At 46.1% G+C, this 24,282-nt stretch overlaps 1 protein-coding gene across 1 annotated transcript in view; it reads left to right on the top strand.

Annotated features, from left to right (window-relative positions):
- The first annotated feature begins 3,350 nt into the window (after positions 1-3,350).
- The window catches only part of NEURL1 (neuralized E3 ubiquitin protein ligase 1), a 160,710-nt gene continuing 139,778 nt past the window's right edge, over positions 3,351-24,282 (top strand). Inside the window, exon 1 of the mRNA XM_086466980.1 lies at positions 3,351-3,435. Within this exon, the coding sequence (XP_086323106.1) occupies positions 3,351-3,435 (85 nt within the window). The remainder of the gene's footprint in view (positions 3,436-24,282) is intronic.

Here is a 24,282-nt window from a genome sequence, read left to right as displayed (position 1 = left end):
AAGAGCTGACATAAGTTGGCAAGGACAGCAAGCAGCCCCTCCTTCTCACTCCTTCTCCAACCAGTGTCAGGAGCAAATTCAAAGACTCTTTGATAAAGTGAACCAAGATACAATCAGAGCAAAACCCTGATGCTGTTTTGCATTCCTCCCCATGGTGTTAACTGCAGGCTGCGGCGTCAGACAAAGTGAAGCCCATCCTTCACAGAAGCTGAGCATGTTGCTAAGGCAGATCTATACAGCTTCCTCCTTTCATTGATGTAGCTATGCTTTACCTCAGTTCTCCGAGGTGAAAAGGGAGCTGGTTGAGCACATAATCTATCAGCCATGTGGGGTATAGCTTAATATTCACACTACAGTACCAACATTAAATTGGTGCCTGGTGTCTAAAACTCAGAGTGGATTTGATAGAAGCAGAAAGCACTTAGTCCTTCTGGGAGCAGGTCTACCATGCGGTGAGCTATCACACAAGGCATAGTTAGCAACGTGCATATTGCATGCGTGAGTGCCTGTAATTTAATGGATGACTGCACAGAAATGTTCCCTGTGCTATTATATGTTTGTCCCCTATGCCTCCAGTCCAAAACTCTCGTACCTTTCCTTTTTCAAGATCTCTTTTATACAACCGAAACATGTCTCTTTCCATCATAATTTGCCTTATGCTGACACCTCTTGCTGCCACATAAAACATGAAGCTTCCCAGAAAAGTGACAGTCCTTGCTCAAAACCTCTTACAATTCAAAGGCCGGCACAGAGAGACATTAGAGAAAAGGAATTGAGAAAGCATAGGGATTCTTTGCAGACAATTAGACTCAGCAGGACGGAAGGTATTGTATGATGAGCTGGAGTTGTCTGTCTAAGGGCCATTCCAGTCCTGTGTTTCTTTGCAGGCTCACTGTAATGACCTGGCTGGGAATACGATGTTCACAAATGATATAAAGAAAGATGTGACTCATTCTCAATCTCTGTCCCACGTCTGCTCATGAGCTTCCTGCCTGAGGAGGCAGCTGGTGGACTTAACCTGGGGCTAAAGCAGGACTTGATATACTGACAGCACCGGACATTGCGAGGCTTGTGTTTGAGCAAGGGTTCAAGCCCTGCGCTGCCATGGCAGCACTCTGGCACGGTCATCCCTTTCTGCTTCTGAGAGCATGAGAAAGGATGCAAAACCACAGTGCATGTCTCACCCATATTGCAACCCAAGGGTGGGCAGGATGGTGATGATTCATCAGCTTGGCCTCATGCATCACACGGACCAAGAGAAATCCTCATCCTGATTTCAGCATCCGATTTTGGTCAAGATTTTCAATGTTTCTTGTCAAGTCTTATTATTTAACCTCAGAAGGCTTCCCCTTCTCCTCTGAAAGTTATGTATGTGAGTCATTTCAGAGAACAGCAGGTCTTTTGGCTCTCTGGGTGGGGAAATCATGGCAGTAATGTTTTCAAGGTGAAAACATTCATGTGTGGTCCCTGACCAGGAAGGGCTTTTCTTACATTTACTAGGAGGAGGGAGAGGAGACTGTGGAGCTGGATGATGGACAAAACCACCTTTTGGAAGAAAGCTGAACATTAAATTTTTGTTCAACAGGTGGAAGGAAAAAGACATTTTACAGCCCTGACATAGCTGAACTGAAGCTGCCCTCAGTCTTCAGCATTCACTGAAACTCCAGATGAAGCCTGCAAATGTGTGTGTCTCCAGAACCCACAGTCATCATTAAAGAAAAACGTAACGTCAATATGCAATAGATCAGTGTCAGCGTGGTACCATCTGAACTCTTCCAGGCCCTGGGTTGTGCTTATCGCAGCAGAAATCCCTGTGTGGCTGAGGTGCTGCTGTGGGAAGGACAAGGGGAACCTCAGCACCCTGTATAGTCCTGGTTGCTTTTGTGGAGAAACTCACTGGCCTGGGTGGCTCCAGAGCAGGCAAGGTGCAGAGCAGTTCCACGTCTGGTGGCAGACAGGTGTGGTATTAACACAGGACACTGCAAGAGAGAGCCATGTCGGCATGGCTTGTGCAGGTATGAGTGAGTTTGTGTCTGCAGCATGGATGGTCATGAACATGCGGCTGTGCAGAGGCTCATCTCTGCACAGAGGGCTCCAACCGTGCAGGGCAGTCCCAGTTCATGTGGGATGTGTTTGTACTGCAGCAGCTTTCAGAAGACCCATGTGCAGGCAGTTGCTGCATGCTAGCTCTTCACCAGTTCAAACTCCTCACCCTTCACAGGAGACCTCAGTAAAGCGTTTCCCTTCACCCCATTTATACCCTATGCCACTTCCCTGAGCTTGGCTGGAGCTCCTTGCTGCTTTGAGCCACCAGGGCGAGTAAAGCGGTGGGCCGAGGCACACACCCACCTTGCTGGGTAGGTTGGGGACCAGTCAGGGGCCTACTCGCCCCTCAGACTGTCTGTCTTCTTGTCCACCTGCCCCAGGACTACAAAAGGAGCTCCTTGCCCATCTGCTTTGCCTTCCCCTGAGTTCTGCTCTGACATATTTGCACCCGTGAGGAACCTAAATGCTTTAGGACGGCTGCATCCTAGCACAGCACGTCTGCTTGGGTGGATGTTCATACATGATGTGGCTTCTTTGAGGGGCCTGGATTCTGGAGTCAGCTGCAAATTTCCTTGCTCGGAGGGCACTGGGCTGGCCCTGGGGAAGCCGGTTTGGGGCCAGAAGGTGTGAAGGAGGTCCAGCCTAGCATCCTCCCGGGGAGCTGGAGGTGCACTGCTCCACGAGGTGCTTTTTCTCGTGGGCTGGGAAGGGCAATAACGGCCCTGGCCCTGCGGCTGCCCCTCGGGGTGTGTCGTCCTGAGCACCCCTGTGGTTTAAGGCGAAGCCTGAGCTGTGGGGTGCTCGGGGGGCGGGGGAAGGCTGGCTGTGTTCACCGCCGCTACCCCGGGAAGCAGGGCCGGGGCCGCGGCTGCCCTCCCCGCGGGGCCCCGGTCCGTGTGCCCGGCACCGAGCTGGGGAGGGGGGTGCGTGTGTGTCGGGAGAGGGCCTCGGGTGTCCCTACCTGTCGCGCCAGCGGTGGCACATCTGGGCGGCGAGCGGTGGCGCTCCCCCCGGGGGCGGAACAACTGTCTCCATGGCGACGGGGCGCGGCGGGGGGGGCCGCGGTGCCGCTGCCCCGCCCCGCCGTACGGAGCCGAGCGGAGCCGGCGCGGCCCCGCGGAGGGCGACGGCAGCGCGGGGCATGGGCCGGGGCGGGCGGCGGGCAGGAGCGGGGCTCTCGGCGTCGGCGTGAGCGCGGGAGACGCCGGCAGAGAGCTGCCCGCCCCCCGCCCCGCCGCCGCCACCGCCACAGCCCCCGGGGAGAGACCTTGCGCGGTGCCGCCCGGCCCGGCTCGGATGCCGCCATGGGGAGCCGCTTCTCCAGCATCCCCGCGCTGCCCCGCGGCGGCCAGGGCCGCCTGCACCGCGCCCGCCACCACCACCTCAAAGGTACGGCTCGGCCGGCACCCCTATCAGGACGGGCACCCTGAGCATCCCCGGCAGGACGAGCAGCCGCGGTACCCTGGGACACCCGGAGCGCCTATGCAGCCAGGAGCGGGGTGGGTGCTCCAGGCACCCCGAGGTGGGATGGGCACCCAGGCGGGACGCAAGCCCTGGGCACTCCAGGGACCCCAAAGCGGGATGAGATCCCTAGGACTCATGGCACCTTGGGACATGGTGGGCTCCCTGGGCCCTCCGGGCGGGTTGGACTCCCTGAGCACCCCAGGCACCTCGAGACAGTTTGGGTTCCCCGGGGCACCCCGGGGTGGGATGGCTCCATGTCTGTCACCCCTGTGGCGGTGTGGGCCCCCCTGCCCTGCTCCCAGCCCTGCCGCTTCTTCCCTGGCAGTGCCCCGTGGGTGGCTGGTGGGTGCACAGGTCTCCCCGGGCAGTGGAACCCTGGCAAAGCAAGGGACAACATGTCGGTGTTGGACCACCAACGAGTCCCCAGGTGTTTCTTGGTGAATGGAAGCTTTGCTTTGGCGTCTTTTCTGGGTGCTCCAGGAACGTGTCTGTGTGCGTGGGACTGTCAGTCCTGTTTGGAAGGCAGGGGGTATTTGGGGTCCTTGTCCAGCTTACGTGGTTATTCTGTTCCTCATAAGGATGAAGTCAATTTTCTGAAATCCTGGGGCACTGTCATGACCAAATTGGATGGGGATGACTTCTGTAAGGCGAGTGGGAGTGACTGCCCCAGGTCTTCTCCGTCCCTGCCCTTTTTTTGCCCCCTTTTGCTGTAAGCTGAGAGGGTGGTAGCAGAAAATAACCTGTCATTCTTGGAAGGCTTTTCCTTGGGCAGCAGTACAGACCGTATGTGTTCAATGCTACCTGGCTACCTCTTCACTAAGCACATTTTCACAGCCAAAGGCTGAATGATGCGGGCAGAGGATGTCAGACATCTCTCTGTAAGCAGGGAATGAGGGAAGGTGCTGCTCCCACAGCCATTTCAGATGATCAAAACTTGTTGCAGCTTCACTAGTGTGTTGCAGAATTTGCAGCCACCAGTGTGGAAAATAGGGATGTTGCTGTTCACGCTCATTTTTGCTGAGCTTTGGGATACTTTTGGGCATGGTCTAGGGGAGTGGAAATGGTTAATGAGCTGGGCAACTGAAGGATTTTCTGATACTTGCATTATCCTTCTGTTAAACCTCTCTGCTCCCTTCCTCTGTACTTGGATGATTTGGAACAGTTGTGTGAACCAAAGATGATTATATCGTGGCTTTTTTAATGGCCATGCAAGGAGATGTTCCGAATGCTCTGTCATGGATAAAGTCAGTCAGAAACTCAGCCCAGATAATGGCTGTGCTTAAAATTAGACTTGCAAGGAACAGGATGCTGAACCCTAAACAGTGAACCATCATCCTCTATCAGTGCAAGCATGAAGGCAGATGCGATGCTGTAGTAGTTGGTATGCAATTGTAAACTGCCAGGGAGCATTTGTCTCTTAAGAATCATGCTGTCAGCTGGAAATCTTTCTGGAGCAACCCTTAAGCAGATAAGAATTTATAAACTGGAGCCAGAAGGGACACTGCCACTTAATCCATTATCAGTGGCTTAAGTGAGGTTTTGAAGATGCTCTGTATGAATCATCTGATTTTGGGGGTGTGTGGGGTGTGTGCTAATAGCACTTTGTTTCTTTCTTTCTTCCTTTAATTTCCATTTTAATTGAATTTCTACCTGTGCTGAGGCAGCAAGCAGAAATGTTCTCAAGACTGTAATGTAGCAGAGCACTGAAATAATTTTGATTTGGAGTACAGAGTTAACAAGGCATTGCCTTTGTTGTAAAAACCAAGCAACTGCCAGGGACAATATGTGCCTTTTCTGTCTTTTTTTGAAACCAGACTGCCTCAGGTCCTACATTTAAATGCAGATAAACAAGTCTGATTGCATCTGACAGGTTCCTGTAAAATGGTCTGGAGGCACAGCAGTGAAAGTATGAATGTCACAGAGTTTTGTTACATATCTGCCATTTAACGTTTTGTAAAGTGTGTTTTAATTGAAGGTCCTCAGTTGTTCTTCCCACAGTGTCTGGCTCAGCATTAGGGATACTGAACTTTGATAGTTTGGACACCATCTAGTACTTTTCTTCTCCGATGACCTCTTCCTAACCTGGTGCCAGGGATGATTTAGGCTTGTTCCTGCTAAAGAAGAAGCTATGATTGCATTAAGGTTCCCAAGGTGGTGTGGGAGCTCTGAAGTCAGTCCCTGAACCTCACAAGTTCATCTCTGCTATATAAGAAACAAGACCTCCGTAACAGTAGAGCTGTTGCCCACATGTACTGAAAATTTTTATACCCGTTAGTCCTGTTAAAAATGGTCACCTTTAGTTAAGGAAATCTACTGAAGACCATGTGATACTTTTGGTGGTGTGGAAGGCAAAATACAGAGATATATCATTGAAGACTGGCGGCAGAATACTTGCTTTGCTTTTGATGGTTGTGCATAAGAAGGAAGGCACCCAACTTGATTCTCAGACTTCAGCTGCATTTTTAAAACCAGGTAGCTGAAGTGGGCAGGTCTTTACTGAAGGTGCCTGCAACAGTAGACCTGGAACCCTGGGCTGATGATTTTAGAGTTGCTTTCAGAGTAGGATGGTACTTTAAAATCTGGTATGTCCAGCCCTTTATAGAAGGACTTCACATTTCTATTCACTAGAAACTGCTAGATGTGAGCACCTTCAAATTACCTATTCCAAAAGCAGTATGTCATGGCTGGATTACTAGTTCAGATTTTGGTATCACAGCTGTACCTGCAGGCTTTGGCTGGTTTGGAGACAGTGAAAACTAAGGTCAGTGGAAAAAGACGTCCTCCAGGACTGCAGCTGATCAGATGCCACAGTCCTGATGTGGCTGTTAAAGTCATGGGCCATGGCTGGAAAGAGGTTGTCACTTGGTAATGTCATGATGGGAAGGCTGAGGTGAGATTATTTTCAGCATTCCTGTGAGTATTTCTCTTCCCCAGACATGGCTATTTCTCTGGGGTGATGGAAGGTGATCCATTGTGTACTTTCTTAATGCTGAGCAAAAGACTATGATTATCTGGTAACAATCTCCTTAACGATGCAGCCAGATAAACTCCTGGAAATTTTTGCTGTCCACCCTCTCTGAAATGTGGTTTATGATAACTGTCAAACAAGGTGTGTATGGCTGTTTGGAGTGGAATTGAGTGAGAAAACTCCAGCCATATCTAATCTCCTGGATTCTGTGATGAAAAAGATCAACCTTTGCATCAGTGGCTCTGTGTACTGTTTATTTACTAGTGCCAGGGCTGTCTGGCTTGAACTGTTCCCACCAAGCAGATTTCTATTATTTCTCAAGAAACACATACCCAGTTCAACCCACCTCCCTGCTCCACGGTTATTCCAAGATAGTCTATCAATCTCCTCTCTTAATTCTTCTTTTTAATCCTGGTGTAACTTGTTAAGGTACCCTCCTTGCCTAGTGTTGCATCTTCCAAATCTCTGTGGCTGTTGCATTCCTTCCTTAGTTACTGCTCGGCCTTGCTGGCTGTGTTTAGCTCTGCCTACTGTGATGTGTGGGCTGTGTACCCTGTTAGGGCTGTTGTGTAGTTCCCAGATTCACTTGTCCAGAGTACTAGTAATGCAGTTTTTGCTAGCCCATGGGCCAGAGGTGAGGCACAGGACCTGAATGCCACCTCCCGTGCTCTGTGGGCAAGCAGCTCACTTGTCTCCATGTCCTCGGCTTCAAGAAGGCTTAGCCATTTCTGTGGACAGCAGATCAATATTGCATTATAAAAGCTAAGAAGTATTACTGTCTCCTCTCTCAAATCCTTTCCTCCAGCCTCCTACTCGAGTTTGCTGCTCTTTCCTGAGCCTCCTCTTGCCTTGAAAGGTAGATTTCCACAGTGAGTGACAGCGAGCAGGATTTCTTCCTGTCAATTTTCTCATGGGTTAATGCACCTGTGATATTTATGCAAAAGAATGCGTGTGCTGTAATACAGAGACAGCCCAAGCTAGTCAGAAATCCTCTTTTCAGCAGTGGCTGATTACTCATGGGTTATTCTTTATTATTTATATTACAGTGGCATCTGGAGGCTCCCGTCAAGATCTGAGTCATGTTGTGCTGGGTGCTTCCATGGTCCCCTGTGCTTACTGCTCATTCATACACATAGCTCTTGCTCATGTGTCTGGGTGATCTTTGTGGGATGATTTGGGGTTTATATCTCCAGAGTATCACATGGAGCAGGCTGGCACCTTGGCAGAACAGTTCATCTTAGTCCCTCCTTTTGCTAGGAAACCTGAAGCAGGGTCAGCAATGGTTTGCTGATGGGCGAGGCTCTGGCTACAAGCCCCCAGACACATAGCCTGCTGTCCAGCACTTTACCAAGGACGCAGGGGCTTTGCTGCTTTTCCTGGCCCATGGGGGATACCAGTCATGATTACACAATCTTTGCCTGCACTTCTGCAGTTGCCATTCCAAACTTTATATCCCACTGACACATAAATATGTCAGACTTTTTTTCTCCTTTCATTGGTATTTTATGAGCTTCTGAAATACATGCAGAAGATAGTAATCTGGCTGGTGTAGGCATTTCAATAATTGTATGTTGTTGATAGGAAAGACTATCCTGCTGCCAGCTCCATCTTGTGCACTGGCTAGGTAAAACTAAGTGGGGAGTAAAACGACATCAGCAGCGGATGATCATGGGGATTAGAAGTTGGGGTGCAAGCAGTGCACCAGGGGGATGCCAATAGTGAGATGATGTCAGCTGCCATTGCTGTCATTGGTTCTTCTTTGAAGTACTATTTAATTTTCTTCCAGCCTTAGAGAGTCAGAAGTTTCATCATTCAAGGCTTTGAAGGATGCCTTCTGCTTCCTGCCCTTCTGCTTTCATTCTGTCCTGGGTTGTGCTTGTTTCCTTCTGACCTGTCAGTGTGTCTGCATTGTAGGTATGAAGATTTTCCTGCCTGAGATTCTCAGGTTTATATGACCTTCTCCCAAGCACTGGATTTTTTCCCAACCAACTGAACTTTGATTCATTGCATTTAAACTGCCTAAATTGCCCAGTGCTCCAAACACAGCAATTTATCCATCTTACTTTTCCTTTCCCATCATCCTTTTCATAAGGTGCTGAAGCCTCTTTGTGGAGCAGGTAATGCTGCAGCTTGTCAGAAATTTCCCAGGAAATCGTGTGGTGCTTTGCCAACAGGTGATGCTCTATTTCTCAAAGGCAAGAAAAGCTACTTCTGAAAACTAGTAGGAATCAAAACATCAGTGGGATGACTGAGCTGAAAATATTAGTCCAAGGCTCAGTAGCAGTTAAAAAAGCAAATTAAATACTAGAAATTGTAAGAGAAGCCAAACAGAAGAAAATAGAGGCTGTATTAGATTGTTGTATAAATCTGAATATTGTGTGTAGTTCTGGTTATTTCCCTTCTACCATCTTATAAAAGGTACAGGAAAACTGGAAAAGGTTCAGAGGAGGGCAACAGGGACAGTCCAAAGTCTGGATTCAATTCATGTCAGTAATGATCAAATAATCCAGGACTCCTACCTCTGGAAAAAGGGACAACAGGGATGGGAAATGATGGACATGTAGAGAAGGGGCAGAGCTCCACTCTTCACTGTGTCTTCCAGTACAAGAATTAGGAAGGCATCAGATGAAATTGATAGATTTCAGCTTCTTTTGAACAAAGGGAGGTTGTAGCCATCTGCAGTGGCTAGTAGCTCTGTAAAACTCCTTAGTAGTGGATGTTACATATGCTAAAATGGGTGCAGTTTTATGGGAGATTGGAGGAGGTCATGAAAGAGGAATTCTTTGAAGTTATATACTGTGCTACGTACAAAGCCCACCCACTCACCCTGCTTGTATGGACTTCTCGAGGGCACCTTCCTAAGGCTACACATGTTCAACAGGTAAGGATAATGCTGAAATGAGAACTTAAAACTTCTCCACACCAGTGACAGGTGGAGCTGGGTTGTTCAGACATTGCAGTGATGGATGGAGGGATAGAGCCTGCTCTGATGTTGGCTGGTCTCTAGCTAGATCCACCCTCTTTTTCATGAACATCCCTGCCTGGGTGTTTACAGAGTGGGTCATTGCCATGGCAGCATCGCAGTCATGCACAGGACATCTAGGCTTTGTCTGGGAGACAGTAGGGATTGTGACGAGGTCCCTGTGCAAGCTCCCATCACGTCTTTCTCGAATGTGGTTGTGTCTCCTGCACCCGGAGGTTTTGATAAATAAAAGTGCTTTTGCATTTGTGGGCTCTTCTGGAGTAAGGGAAAGCCGGTTCTCTTTGCTTACAATTGACCTCCTGAGTGACAGGGGCCTAAGTAGCCCCCACTTCATTTTGTTTCCTAGACTATTGAAATAGCAGCTTTTGTGGATATCCCTGTATCTGGGAAGTTTTCTAATACAGAGGCTTGGAAGATTTCGGATTTGGCAGCTGTTCTTACCTACTGCTGCTAGGATAATTGCAGGAACCAGCTACTTCTGCATCGCTGAAATTGTTGCCCGTGGCAAGTACATAAGTACATGTTGTTTTACTTACGGTGCATACCTTCATGGTGGCTACTTATTTCAAGCTGGGGATCTACGTGTGCTCTGACTTGGTCTGTCTTGAAATTCTGAACTGTCCTGAGGAGTGGGTCTGTGACGCCTGTGTCTCTGTGTTGTCTACCCAGCAATGGTTGATCTAAGATTAACCTTAATCACAGCACTGTGCAGGTGCTCAGTGCTGTGCTGCGAACTGCCAAATCCCAAAGCGGTTTCTTACTTTAATCACAGCACTGTGCAGGTGCTTTGTTCTGTGGCATGAACTGACAAATCCCAAAGTAGTTTTGGGGACAAGAGCTGAATTTTAACTGAAAGTTAGGGTTTGGCAATGGTTAAAGTTTCTGCTGTGACTGTGACATGTATTACATTAACCTGAGCTACCTTTTAACCCAGCTAACTAGGGTATTGCTAACTGTGTAGCTGGGGAGAAAGGCAGATACTTGGATGCTTATCCATACTAATGTCTGGGTAGGTGCAACTTTGTGGTTAGAATTGAGGTGGCATAGGTTTTCATCTCCATTCATTCTTGGGGATCTCTAGCTGATAAAAACATGTTGTATATAAGATTCTACTTCGTGTTTATATTACTGGTTATTTCGCCTTCCAGTTTCAGGATTAAAATAGGATTGTGTTTTAAAATTATAGGGCGCAGGATGCCATGGTGGTATTATGTTTATACAATTCTCCATTAGTCCACCTCGGTTCAATTCTTTGCTGATGCATAGGGAGGGATTCTCAGCTCTCAGAAAACTGTCAGGTTAAACCTCAGGGCTATTTTATGTAAAACTCTGAAAAGTAAATATTAATAATTCTCAGCCAGCCTCACAGATAAAATACCATGCAGTTTTTTTAGTTTTAAAAAACCCACTTAATGTAAACATTTTTTTGAAAAACAGTAATAAAATTTTAGACAAAATAAATCGTGAAGTACTGGCATTGCTTGCAGAGTCTCCTTCTTCTCTTTGTTTCTTTGTATTCAGTATTTGGGTTTCACACTGGTAACACTGACACTTCCAGATGTTCCTGCATGTGTGGGCTTTCACACATGTGCACGGGTATATGCAGGGATTCCATATTGACTGTTGATCTCATAATTTTTATGATATGGCTGGAACACATCCTATGTCTAGCATCAGGACTTGAGAAGATCGATTCAGCAAAGCAATGGCTCAGCATCTCTGTAACTAGCCAGTGCCAGTAAGTAGTCAGTGGGGTAGCAAAGAAGGAGCCTGGCTTCAAGGGACCATGGGACACTGAGCAGAGCTGGAAATCTGGGATCCTTTGTCCCAGTGGAATTAATCAGGGGCACTTTTGGGGTAATGGTTTCTTACTTGGGGAGCTGAATGGGAGTGTGAAAGTCTTTGTGAGCAGCCCCTGTCTGGACATCCCTCTGGCTTCACCCTACTTGAAAACTGTAGCTCGTCCTGACCCAGTGAGAAGAAAAGTAATCATGCTATGCTTGATTCATTCTAATTTACATTGACTTCCCATATGTCAACATACGATTTAAAAACCCCACTGATCATCTTTTATCCTCTGTTAGGCATAAGCTCTGCTTGATTTCCCTTTAACTGCTACTTGGATGGAGACGTGACTGTGTTTTGTGCTCTGCTGCGCTCATCAACACCATCTAATGTAAAGCTTAATGTCAGAGTCTTAACTTGCTACTGGACAGGCTTTTGCCAGATAAGCCAAACAGCTGTAGATCCAGAGCTTATTTACTGTACAGATTCCAAGTCTTCATCAAAAGGTTAGTTCAAATCCCCTCCTTAAGGAATACCTGTTTAATATAGCATTTAATTGTATTGGTATTACTCAGGATTTCTTTGATTTGAGAAACTGGTGCCATTGCATTTTTAAATATTATCTATCTATCTGTCTTGCAGGATCCATTTTGTCCATGATGAATACCTTTTTTTTTATATTTAGTAATTGTTTACTAGGTAGGAAGGAAAGAGATGGTTTCCTGTAGAAATATTGATTCACTGTAGAAGGCAGAATACAAATAACTGTAAATGTTGCAAACAGAATCTGTGTATTACATGAGTCACTTGAATAGACGTGGTAGAAAATGGTAAAGAGAAAATGTGCCTCACTAATGGATTATGTTGCAGCATTTCAGCAAATACAGGAAGAGGAGAAGTAGTTGAAATAATTTACTTCCTTTATTAAAAAATGTAGTGAACACATGAGGGACCTGGGTAACCTCTAATGTTAGTACTAGATTTCTGCATTCCCACTCCCATCTCTGTATGTCATTTAATGTACCTGTTTTAACAGTACAGCCCTTCAACAATGACAGGCATAAAATAAAATAAAGGTGCAAAAAGTTCTTGCTATTTAAATCCACAAACACCTTTTGTTTTTAAAGGTTTAGAGTTGAGATGCCAAGTGATAAGTACTGACAGCTGAGAGCTTTGCTCCTCCACTTGAAATTTGCCTTGCATTAGTTGTGGCAGAAAGTTCTTGCCATCTGCTGGATGCCTCACAGCCTATGGAGATCATCTGGTGTTCAGTGCATTTCGTTTGGATAGTTTTTCTCAGACCCTATTGGCATGTACTGGAGGACTTAGCAGAGAGATTAAAAAGCAGCTTGAGGTTCCAACCAGAGAAGTCCTGCAGGTGGGACCTGTAGCAGTGAATGGAATGCGCTCTGGTTGCTCTTGCCCACCCTCTGTGTGTTTGGTGGCTGAGCACATACTGTGAGTCTCTGGTTGTCAATCCAACATGAAACCCAGGAGGAAAAATTATCAACTGATGGGTGGGAATGGAGACTGAGGGTAAACTCCCAATTCGGAAATGTTAATGCTACATCAATTATTAAGAACCCCACTGTGAAAGCAGAAATGCTTTGCTGCAAACAAAGCTGTGACACTGGGAAGGGGCAGGCAAAATTAAAATTTCATACTTGCTGTGGCCTTACAGTAAAGGTTTGTGATACACACCCAGCAGTGCCGCTATAAATAGTCTCGTTATCTAATCTTCCAACTCGGAATATGACAGAAGATTACAAGTAGGAAAACTGTTCAGTGTAGCTTTTAGCTATTTTCCCACTGCTTCCCTTGCTTCTGCTGGAGCATTATTGCTGTGCCCCTTGTAATTCATATGGAGACAACATTATTCAGAAGTACAGAATGTCGCTAAGAGGGGGAGAGTTCAGATAAAACCCAGAAGATTTATGACATAGTTTAGATAAGGCCATGTAGGAACTGAGATGAGGGAAGTAATGATAATTCGCAGTCCAGCGGCCTTTCTTAGGGTGTGGTGAGAACTTCTTCGTGCCAACTCCGTTGGGTCAGATATGGAGCAGGGCATGTTTTAATAAGGTGCTCTACATGCTTGATTGCAGATGGAACCCTTTTGCTAATAAATTATCCAGACACATCATACAGTATGGGCTCTGTCCACACAGGTCTAGGACCTGATCCAAAACCAACAGAAAGTCCTTAGGAAATTTCACAGAGGCATAGCTAGTACAGAGAAAATCTCTTTTTCCTTTTGATCTTATTTACTGTGGGAGAAGGAGGAGTTGGCTGGTGGCAAGGATGATACGTCCTCTCCTCTCTCTCTGCCTTGCTGGTTTCTGACCCTTCCTTGGAGTCCTCCCCAGCCCGTTTCACGTGGTACACCTGAAGTCAGCGAGGAAGGCTGAGTCCTGGGAAAGCTCCCCTTGAGCAGGGGCAATTAAAAATGACCTTTTGCAGCCTTTGGGCATGGACATGAATAACCCTTTCCCACAGTGGACTGCAGATCACTTTCTAAACTTTATAAAGTTTTCTTGTGGCGGCCATGGGAGGAAGTGTGAGGGAGTATAGCAGATCTGAAGCCCCACGAGTCTTGAACCATTCTCTTTTTGCTATATGAGGGGAGTTAGGAAGACTTTGAGTGTTTGTTCAAACCCTAGCACTGCTCGCCTGCTGCAGGGTGGCTTCCCCACCATGTGGCTTGGAGGAGCCTCCACAAGCACCATGCCAGCACACGTCCAGGCAGTGCAGTGGAGTGTGGTGGTGGGCACACATGTGTTCGCCAGCCATGGTCAACTACAGAAATTGTCTTCTATGCCTCTATCATACCTTATCGTGCAGAAGGTAAAGCAATGACAAAACTTGAGGAATTGAGCCTCACCGCAGCTGTTGCAGGGAAGCAGGAAAGAGCTTGTGCCATCCCTTTGTCCTAAAATAGGCTGATGTCTAGGGAGGTAAAATGTTTTATTTATATTTTGCAGAACAGTTCAGCAGGAAGAAGACTCAATTTATCTATTGAACACAGTCGTCCTACATCCATCAGTTCCTGCAGAGTTCATGTAATCTGGACTTGGGATCCAGTTTTGACTTCTAGGTAGATGCTGGGACTCAAGGGCTTCCCTTTGTATTCCCAGTCCAGCAATGCAACTGAGCAGGCGTTCACCTCCATCTGCCCACATTCCCCACTCCCTGATCAGCAAAGCATCAGCAGCATCCTTCTGAGAGGAGGCAATGGCGTTCAGCTACCACTGACACACTCATTTGGGCACTTCTGTCTCTTGCAGCCATCTGAAAAGCATCCTTAAATATTGTTAAAATCACAAGAGCCAAAGGACATACCTGCCTGGCTGAACTGGGGCCTGATACTGCTAGCAAATTCTTTATCAGCCCAGATTCTGGTATTTCAGCTTAAATTCCCAGGCATAAGCAATTACAAGCACTGGTAGGTGAAATGCTTTCTTGACGTGGGCTTTCTTGTGCTGTGGCCTGTTCAGCAGGAAGGAGAGTTACCTTGTTGTGATTAGATTCTACAGGCAGATCAAATTTGCTGTTGGAACACAGGTTTTATATATAGTAAAATGCTCCCAGGTGTGCTTTTTAGTAGCCCTTCTGAGCTAAAGCAGGTATTTATTAGTAAGAAGCACGCAAACCATATTATTCACTGAAGCGGAGCTGGAATAGGGTGCTTTTGCTCTGATTCAGGGAGCTGATTGAATTTAGTGACAGATGCCAAGTATTTATGTCCTTGCCTGAGTTTATCTGTTAAATTTGAAAGTGTTAAAAGCAGGAGTTATTTTTAGAATAAACATATTAAATAACGATGGAGAGTTCCAGCTAGGTATTGGCAGGATGGTATTTTATTATTATGTGTGGTTGTCCAAAGTGTACTGCTCAGACTGTCAGAATAGAAAGCTGTGGGGATAATACATTGCTCTAGATTTGCACCAGAATACTTGAGTTCGAGCCCAGTGTCTTTGCTTGTGACATTGCTTGGTATCATGAAGAATACAATTAAATTATATTTATTGTATATGTACAACTGCATATAATATGTTGTTATGCAATTGTAATATTTGCTGTAAAGTTCCTGACAGTTGTCCGTATTTCTACATTAACACAGGGGGAGGGGGGTTTATTTTAATTTTAAGTATGTTTTTTACGATATTGACAGATGTCCAAACTCTAGAGAAGCTGTTACTTGCCTTGGAAACCATTGCAAACAAGCCCTCTAGGTTCTTTTTGCTCACTCTCCCTCCTACCAGTAGTCTTTTGTGCTTTTTTGTTTAATTTATTCTGTATCTTCATCTAAAATAGCCCCGGCCTTTATTTTTGTTTATAGTTTATTTTTAGTTCTTAATAGTTTTAAAACCTTTCAGTTTTATTAACACCTCCTTAATGTGTATTTTACCATATTAGTCATTATTTAGCTTTTTAATCTTTCCATGGGCCATCTTGAAGCCCTTGAATGGTGACTCTTTATAGCTGAACCAAGACTCAGGATGAGGATGAACAGCTGACCCATAAACTACAGGCAAGTTGTCGCATTTCCAGTGCCTCTGAGCCATCTTGTGCCTCAAAAATTAATGCTACTTACAAATTGCCTTCTGCTGTGCTCCACCAAATGCTAAGATTCTGTAATTATTTATGACAGTTAAAATCTCCTGATGTATTCAAATAAAAGCCAAACATATAGGAAAAACATCCTGTGGAGGAAGGTTATAGTATGAAAGGAAAGATGTCTTGCTTTGTCTGCAGGTCACATTGACAGGCGGGCTAGAAATACACGTAAGAGATGGAGACCTAGATGTGCTAGATTTAAGGGGGAACTCCGTAGCTGCTGCCATTGGACTATTTTCAGGTGTTTCGATGAGTGAATGACCCAAATATAGTTTAAGCCTGTGACTATTTCATTTGAATAGCAATGCGAATACAGTAGGTGAAGGCTAAGAGCGCTGCATCTAATTTAGTAGTGTTGCTTTAGCAACATCATGCAGGATGCAAATAGTCTCCTTGGTAACACTTCCTAAGTGTCATTAAATAAGCGATGGTTATAAACACAGAAGCAGATCAGAATGAGAGACATGCTCTTGTGCTGTGCCTTTTTATAGCCCCAGACATCATGATTAGCAGGATGGCAAAAGGAGAGAGGAAAGCTGTTTTTGGGGTCATAGCATGATGCATTATGCTTTGGAAAACCACACCACTTGTGATGGGGTTTTCTGACTTAGTTTAAAAGGGTTTTAAATAAAGGGAGAGTGTGTCTCCCTGCCCACGGAGGGTACTTGTCAGAGACATACACTAAGTGTCCTTCTGCCTCTCAGGGCACTGCAGATTGCAGATGTTAACCCTTCCACCCTCTATCCTAACAGCATACTCATGTCTTGGTGAGTTTTGAATCTACAGGTTAGGAAGGGGAGAGGAAAGGAGATCTCAGAGCTCAGCATGAGTGTGACCTTCCCATCTTTACCATGGAGAGGATGTGGAGGTTGAGGCGTGTCTACATTTAGCCTGTACCCATGGCTAAACTATAACAGTTGCTCTGTCACCCAGTGACCCCTCACCAGTCAGGGAGGGGAATCAGGAAAAGGAGATCTGTGGGTTGAAGTGAAAACAGATCTAATGAAACAGCACTAATACCAACCAAATCTACAAAGTTATACTTGGTCAAATGAATATGCAGCAATCACAATCAACAGGAGAGCCGTCCTCTGGAGCAGGAAGGAACAGGAGGAACCCCAGCAGTATCCCCACAGGAGCTTCCCTCTCCTCACCAAACCTTCCCCCTTTATAATGACCATGACATTACGGTGGGGGCTGCACCTGCAGCTAACCCAGGGCAGCTGCCCTGGCTGACTCAAAACTGATAATGGCCTGCCTGTTATGGATGGCCTATGATTCTATCCCAGCCAAATCAGGATAGGGTGGTGGTGGATCTGCTTCTGGGCTGGGATCAAGTGCAGGATCTGCTCCCCTTTTACTGAGCTTCCTCTGCCCCAGTATTGCTGCCAGTAGATTATCTCTCTGGAAGCAGATTTGAATTTCTCTGTTGAATTCTGAAGACTCTTTCCTAGGGATCAGCAACACAGTAGGCATGAAGGTGAGAAATGAGGTTGCTTAGTGCTCAGAAACAGGGGAGTTGTTTCTGCTGTTGGCATTGTCATGTAGAGAAGAGTCATGAACTGAGGCAGCTTTTCTAATTCTCTTGATAACTCGTTTTCTTCCTAAAGCCTTAGCTGCTGGACTGAAGGGATTACATGAGAATCCTAGCTTTTGTTTAAACCCCCCTCAATTTTATATACTTCTCTGTTACAGAAAAAAGCTGCAAGGTATAAAAGGAATGTGACCTAATGGCTCAAAAATCAGCAAGCATACAAGAGAATGACCAATGCTTTTGTTTTCAACTAATCTTTATTTTAATCCCACTGGTCAATGCCTGAGGATCTCATCCATGGAATCTGAATGCCTGATTATGTCAACTGGAGCACATGAAAGACAGTGGAAGGAGCCAAGTCCACAAGAGCATCAAAATACATTTATTCTGATTTGGGATGAAAGTCTGAAAGAGCAGGTGGTTTTATTTTATGATGAGCTTGGCCCTGCTTCAGTAGAGGCAGATAAGTGGTGGACTCTTGCATTTTTTTGGAAATCCTCTGAATCGAAGCTAAGCCAGACCCTTTCAGCAAAACATCTCCTGATCTGTGACCTTCAGGTCCACACACAAGTCCAGTGACTGGAGACTGGTCCAAGGGTCCCTTTTTCATTTCAGCAGTGTGCAGCATCTTGCAATTTAGACACACAGCAGAAGACTGACTGCAATTTTTCCTGTTCTAATGCAAAAGGGAATTCAAATGTTAATAGTCTCCCTTTACAGGGAAAACTCAGAATAAAAAGAAAAAAACCCAACCATCCCCCACAGCCCTTTTTTGCTCCCAAATCCTGTTGGAACCCATCCATCTTCCTATTGCTCATATCTCGTGGCCTCTGTTGTAAATGTCACTGCTAATTAATGAGACCTTGGCCCTCCGTGTAGTTGAGTAACAATCCAATGTTTGTTTGTGAGATGGGTGCCCTTACATCTCCCCTTCCCAGGGGAAGGCACTGGGGCTGTTAGCCTTGTGTGTGACGAGCTGCAACAGGCAAAGTCCAAAACACTCCTCTACCTCTGTAGTGTCAAAAGCATGCAGGTGAAGCTCTCCTGAGCTGGGTGAGAGAAGTGTTTCCTAAACCTTTTAGAAATTAAAATGGAAAGTCTGGGGTCTCCTTACTGAATTGGTCCCATCCCATCCCTGTGCTGGGCTCCTGGGAGACCACTGGTGAGTTTTCTGCTTTGTGAAGGAGACACGGGGGTTGCTGGACAATGGGATGCTATTCCAGCCCTAAGGCAAAATGTTGCTGCTTTCCCTGTGCAGTGTAACAGCCTTCATGCAGTGGGTCTTGGGACTGATTTGAAGGCAAAGTTTGTCTCTGCATGCATACTTGTTCTGCAGTAGAGGGACTGAGCAGCTGTTCCTCACCACTGTGGCCCATGGCTTAGTAGGACATGGGAATTTGGACAAATGACTCTGCTAAATGGGAGCTCAGTCCTCAACCTGCCCTTCCTTCTGCTGTATGTGGAATAGAGCGTTTCTCTCCAGGACAGCCAAGTTGCTGTGTTTCTGCCACGTGTCATTTGGACACCAATTTCTTAAACATTTGTAGGCATCATTTTTTAAAACAGCTTGGGATAGGAAAATGATCTTTCTCCCAGATATTCCTGGCATGGTTTTGCTGCAGAGAGATGGGATGAAGCTCATGCTTCCTGTGGAGAATCAAAGGGCAGGAGGGGTAAGTGAGGTTTTTCTACATGCCCTCGTATGGCATGTTATGGGGTCTCCAAGTAAAAATGTAAAGGCGGCAAGAACCTCTCCTAAATCCTCTCCTTGTCATTGCTTAACACACGTGTCTCTGTGGCTCTTCACTGAGCTCTGATTTTGCAAAACCAAATGTGAAACTATCCAGGATGATTTAGATGTGATTCTAACCTGGTCTAGCTGAAGAGCTGGCTGACATTTTGTTCCCACAAACACAATAAAATGCAAAGCACCGTCATATGTGACATTAGCAGGCTTTCTTGTTGGTCACAGTCCAGGGTGGAGTTGGTCACAGCCCTGAGACTCAGTTTCCATGACAGGTGGGACCATGCCAGCTCATTTGAATGAGGGCAGTCCTTTTTTCACCTGTGGGGATCTCAGAGGGGTACGTTGGCCCTGCCCGCTCCCTTGATGCAGCCTTGACCTGAGCCAGCTCAGGCATTTCTGCACTTGCACCGCAGTCTCATCCCAAATAGCACTTTTGCATGATGCTAGTTCATTGCCCGTTCAGCAGAAAGAGCAATGCATTTGCTTTCCCAGTCCTGCTTCCTGCAGCACCTGGGTTTTCCTTGGAGAGTTCCCGTTCACACATGGAGCCCACTTCTCGGGGCTGACAGGAGCACAGGGCTGCACGGTGAGGCTATGAGCCAGGAATCCCCCAGCCTCACCTCGCACACCTGAGACCAGAGGGCTCTTGCCGTTGTGCAGTTGTAAACTCCCTTTAAATCAGTGTTTCAATACAAGCAAGGCAGCTCTGGCTTTTCTGAGACCTTGTGTTATTTTTTTTGTCCATAGGGGGAATCAAGAGTTTCACACTCCATTGTGGCTTCCTAACCCAAAAGGAAATCCCTTCTTTTCTCTCTTGATCAGTTGATGCTGCAGTTTTGCAGTGCAGCCTCAGTTAGAGGTGGGAGAGCAGCGCAGGATCGCACTGCAGCTCTGACAAGGGGTGCTCCGTCCTGTCTGGGGCAGTGACAGACATTGCTCCCCAGCTCCTGACCTGCCCCACTCCCATCCCCTGTGCACTGGCTGCTCCATATCTGCCACCCAGGGCCAGATGCTGCCCTTCACCCACCTCCCAGCAATCGGGGTGGTCTGTGGATGGGGGCTGAAGGGTGTCCCCCCAGTAGGATGGCATCCCAGTGCTCAATCCAGCAAATGAGACTCCTCTCTCTAACCCCCCCTGTCCTGACCTCCGGTTCTCCCTTTGCTGCCTGTTTCTGTGAATACACTCCTTTTTGCATTTCTTTGCAGAAAAAATAGAAAAGATCACAGCCAAAAATCCTTCCCAAGCAGCTGGGGCAGCTGCAGGGTGACCCTCCCTTTAACACACGAGTCCCTCATTCAGTCTTCATCTCTGACAACAGATGACTTTTGGCCACTCTCTTCTTGCTCAGATACAGGTGTTAGATCTATCACTCTTGGGCGCTTTCTCTGCAGCTGGGAGCCACTTTCACATCGTGCAGTCATCCGCCGTGTCTTGGACTGGCACCCCCCTCTGTTATTTTTATATTTTTGGTGGCCTTCGTTGTGCAATAACATCTTCTTAGCAGAATATTAATGTGTATAATTAAGATAGTATTTTGCTCTTGAATCATACTGTTCATCCCAAAATTTGCTTAATTACACAGCTGCTCCTCTAGAATGAGGCTGTGTTTGTTTAAAAGCTTAAATATGAAGATGGGGCAAAATTTCTTCCTGCAAGGAGAAAACCTCCATTTCAGATTTCTAGCTGTGTTTCAAACAGTGGCTTCTCTGTTTTAAGGAGGAGAAGTCGTCAAGGGAATGGTACTGCTGATTTTTGTTTTAATCCTTTACATAGGGAGTGAGCCATGACCCCCTTTGATTTATTTTGAGGTTTTTTCCCTGCATTATTGAAGGTTAAAAGCTTGAGGATCTTGCATTCCTTGAGTTGGTTCATATGCAATTCCTCTGGTTTTCCTCTCTTTCTGACATCTTGAAACTCAGGCGTCCCTAAAAGCCAGACGAAATCTGTCAGATAAGGCACCTGCTTTTCACCAACTTCCAGTTTGCAAATCACAAACCTAGCTTTAACAGCAGCCTTAACCTCTCGGTGTTACAACAACATGGAAGAAAAATGCCTCCAGACAAGTCTGTGGGATTACTTCAGCTTTCTGTGAGGCAGCTGAGAAGTTATGTTCAATTTTGCTGTGATTTCTTCCGCTTTAAACATTGCTGCTGTAAACTATTGGCCCCTCTTGCGAGTATGTTCGTGTTTGTGACTATGCAGTAAATCAGATTATAGCTGCCCTTTATTAACTCTGATGCACAAGATTTCAGCAGTAGAGGTTTGATTCAGAGAAAATGAATGAGGATAGTTAAAGTCAAATATAAATAGAGCTCATTAAAAAACAAACAAACCAGCCTGTGTTTCATTATGTGACTCTTAACTGCACCATGAGAATCGAAGTAGCTCTCATTAAAGTCCCCTGGCAGCCTTGTTCTCTTCATCTTCTTCTGCAAACTCACTCACAAGCTCCTAGGATCTCTTGGGGACATGAAACCAATCTGCACCTCGGAATGGGAGGGAAAGGGAGAAAGCAAACAGAAGAAGCCTGCATGCATGTGCACGCCATAAAATGAGTGTAGCCCTGCCAGCACATCCGCAACCCACCCGAGCTCCTAATTGCATCTGTGCAGAGTACCACCGCTTCCCTGCACCTGAGACCCCACTCCTATGCTCTCAGCAGTGTAGGAGTCCCTGTCCTCACCTGGCCAGGCTAAGCCAGAGGAACCCCCCGATTTCTCCTCCTCTGCCCAGTGCCTCGGTTGGGGTTTGTGCTGTGGGTGCTGGTGTTGCTGTGGAGCCAACTCTGCTTTTCCCCCCCAATGTATTGCTGCAGCCAGATGGTACCTGGGGATGGGCTGTGTGCTGGGGTCAGGATCACTCCTTGGTTGGGGCAGGGGGAGAGCATCCTCTCTGTGCCCCCCCCACCAGCATTGCCTGTAAAATGAGAATAAGCTCCTTATTCCCGAGCACAGTCTGTGGGGAGCCTCTGCCTTTTCATCACCACAGCCACAAGAAGAGCTCAGAGTCTGATTTACACACCGTCCCCGTGTAGGTGGGTTTGTTCATTTCTGGTAGGTTTTTAAGTACATATGTTTTGGGGGAAGGGAGAAAGTAAAAAAGCCGTGATGTAGTCAGAGCATGGAAAAAATCCAGATATGGTAAGAAAATATAGTGTATAGCAGGCTGTGCTGAAGAAGGAATGGTTGCAGAATGGTACCCAAAGCTTCTAATTCACTAATGTGCAATTGACCATTAACTTTAATGAGGCTTCAGCTATTGCCTTAATGAATAGGACATGCTTACCTTCATAAGGTCGTGATGTGCGGGTACAGTCAATGGGAAAAGAGTCCTGGAAAGGATATTGGACGGTGTTTGAAAGGAAAGTCTGTGGTTCTGGAAAAGGAAGCTACTTTTAAAGCAAAGTTAAACCATATTTTCTTTTAAAAAGGGTCTGTTAAAGAAGAGACTGTGTGAGTCTCATTACTGCTAATGCAATAGCACAAGTGGGAGATTAATATTCTGCTTAGGGGAATAAAACTGCAATATCTCTTGAGCAAATCTATTCCCACATGAACAGGAGAGCTCAAAAGCAAATAGCAGTGTTATGCTATATATGATTGCACTCCTGGAATACATGTGGAGCCTGCAAGGGACCTGGCTGTATCAGTTGCACTTTTCTCATGGTTTCCCCCGTTACAAGCACCAGTTCAATCCCACTGTTATCACCAGTTCAATCCCAGCATTAGTAGCACTGGGAGGTCATGGAGTCCTTGGTATTTTAAGCAATGCATCATCTACTGCTGCTCCCTGCAAGCTTTACTGGCGTGATGCCTGAGTGCCCGCCACAAGGGCTCCCACTGTTCCAACTTTATGTGGAAAACCATTCCAAAGTTTTAATTAATTTTAATTCATGATCACAGAGCAATTTGGTGTGCGCAGATGGAAATCAGTAGAGAAGCGTTAGTTCATTGTGCTTTAGTATTTTTTATGTACACATATGTTTTACAAAAGGAGTTGCAGCTTACTCAGAACCTGGACTGGACTGTACCCGACTGTTTAATTACTGTTCACACAGAAGTAATTTGCAAAGTGTTAATTTCTGAAATCAATGCACTCCAGTCCAATAAATATTTAATGCTTCCATCTGCCATTTTTAGGTTAGTTACCAACCCTGCTAGATGAAGTCTATGAAACAGTTGTCTGCTGTTGACATAAAGAAGGGTTTTAAGATCCAGCTTGCATGGAAACCTAGAAAAAAGCAGATTTCCTGAGACCAGTCATATTCTCTTTTCTAGATTAAATATGGATAGGGAGAACATTGCATATGGAGACAGATTTACAGCAGGCAGGCCCATGTAAAATTACATCTTAATTTTATGAGGGGAAATACATCAAGTTTTCCCTAGTGAGACTACAACTGCAGATCCTAAGTCTGAATTTTGGGAGGAATGTAGCTGAAGCATGCAGCATTTTTTCCAGTGGGAAAAGCCTAATAAAGCAAAGGGCACACTGTGTTTCAAAGGGTAAAGAGGAGGTGAGGAAGCCCCCGGCCTGTGAAGGCAGGAGGGAGCGTGTGGGGCCACGCAGGCAGCCGGGGCTCCCGCAGATCGTGGCGGGACGTCAACCTCACTTTCTGCAAAACTGGGGGCAGCAAAACTTGCCTCCCTCTGGCTGCAAGTCAGACTATTTAATTACTGATATTCATGGAGGATTTGGAGCTCTCCGGGTGGGAATGCCCTGTGCCAATGCAAATGTCACTGCTCGTGGTACAACACGGGGGCCTCGATGATTAGTTCTGTTTTACTGTTTTTCTAGCATAATTATGTTTAATTCATGTGTTGTTTCATCAAAGTGTCTGTCACTCAGGGCTTGGCCTCATATTCTTAAATAGCTGGATGTAAAATTACAATGTGTTCCTCCAGTGAGACCGTATTTCCAGAACATCATGACAGCTTTATTATGACACAGGGCTTTCTGTTTAGCTGAACAGATACACTGAATTATCCTTCTAAAAAAACAAAATCTCTTGCAGTTGGATCATTAGACTTGTGCCATATTCCATACAGGGTTACCCTAAATCAGCATAATAAGGATCTTGTGTGGTGGCCTTTAAGCTTTCTTGTTGGGTCAGGGTGGGCCTGTAGTTACATGGGAG

The sequence above is a fragment of the Leptosomus discolor genome, chromosome 6 (genome assembly GCF_034619465.1).
Source record: "Leptosomus discolor isolate bLepDis1 chromosome 6, bLepDis1.hap2, whole genome shotgun sequence".
Taxonomy (NCBI): Eukaryota; Metazoa; Chordata; class Aves; order Leptosomiformes; family Leptosomidae; genus Leptosomus; species Leptosomus discolor.
This window is presented reverse-complemented; position numbering and strand designations above follow the sequence as displayed.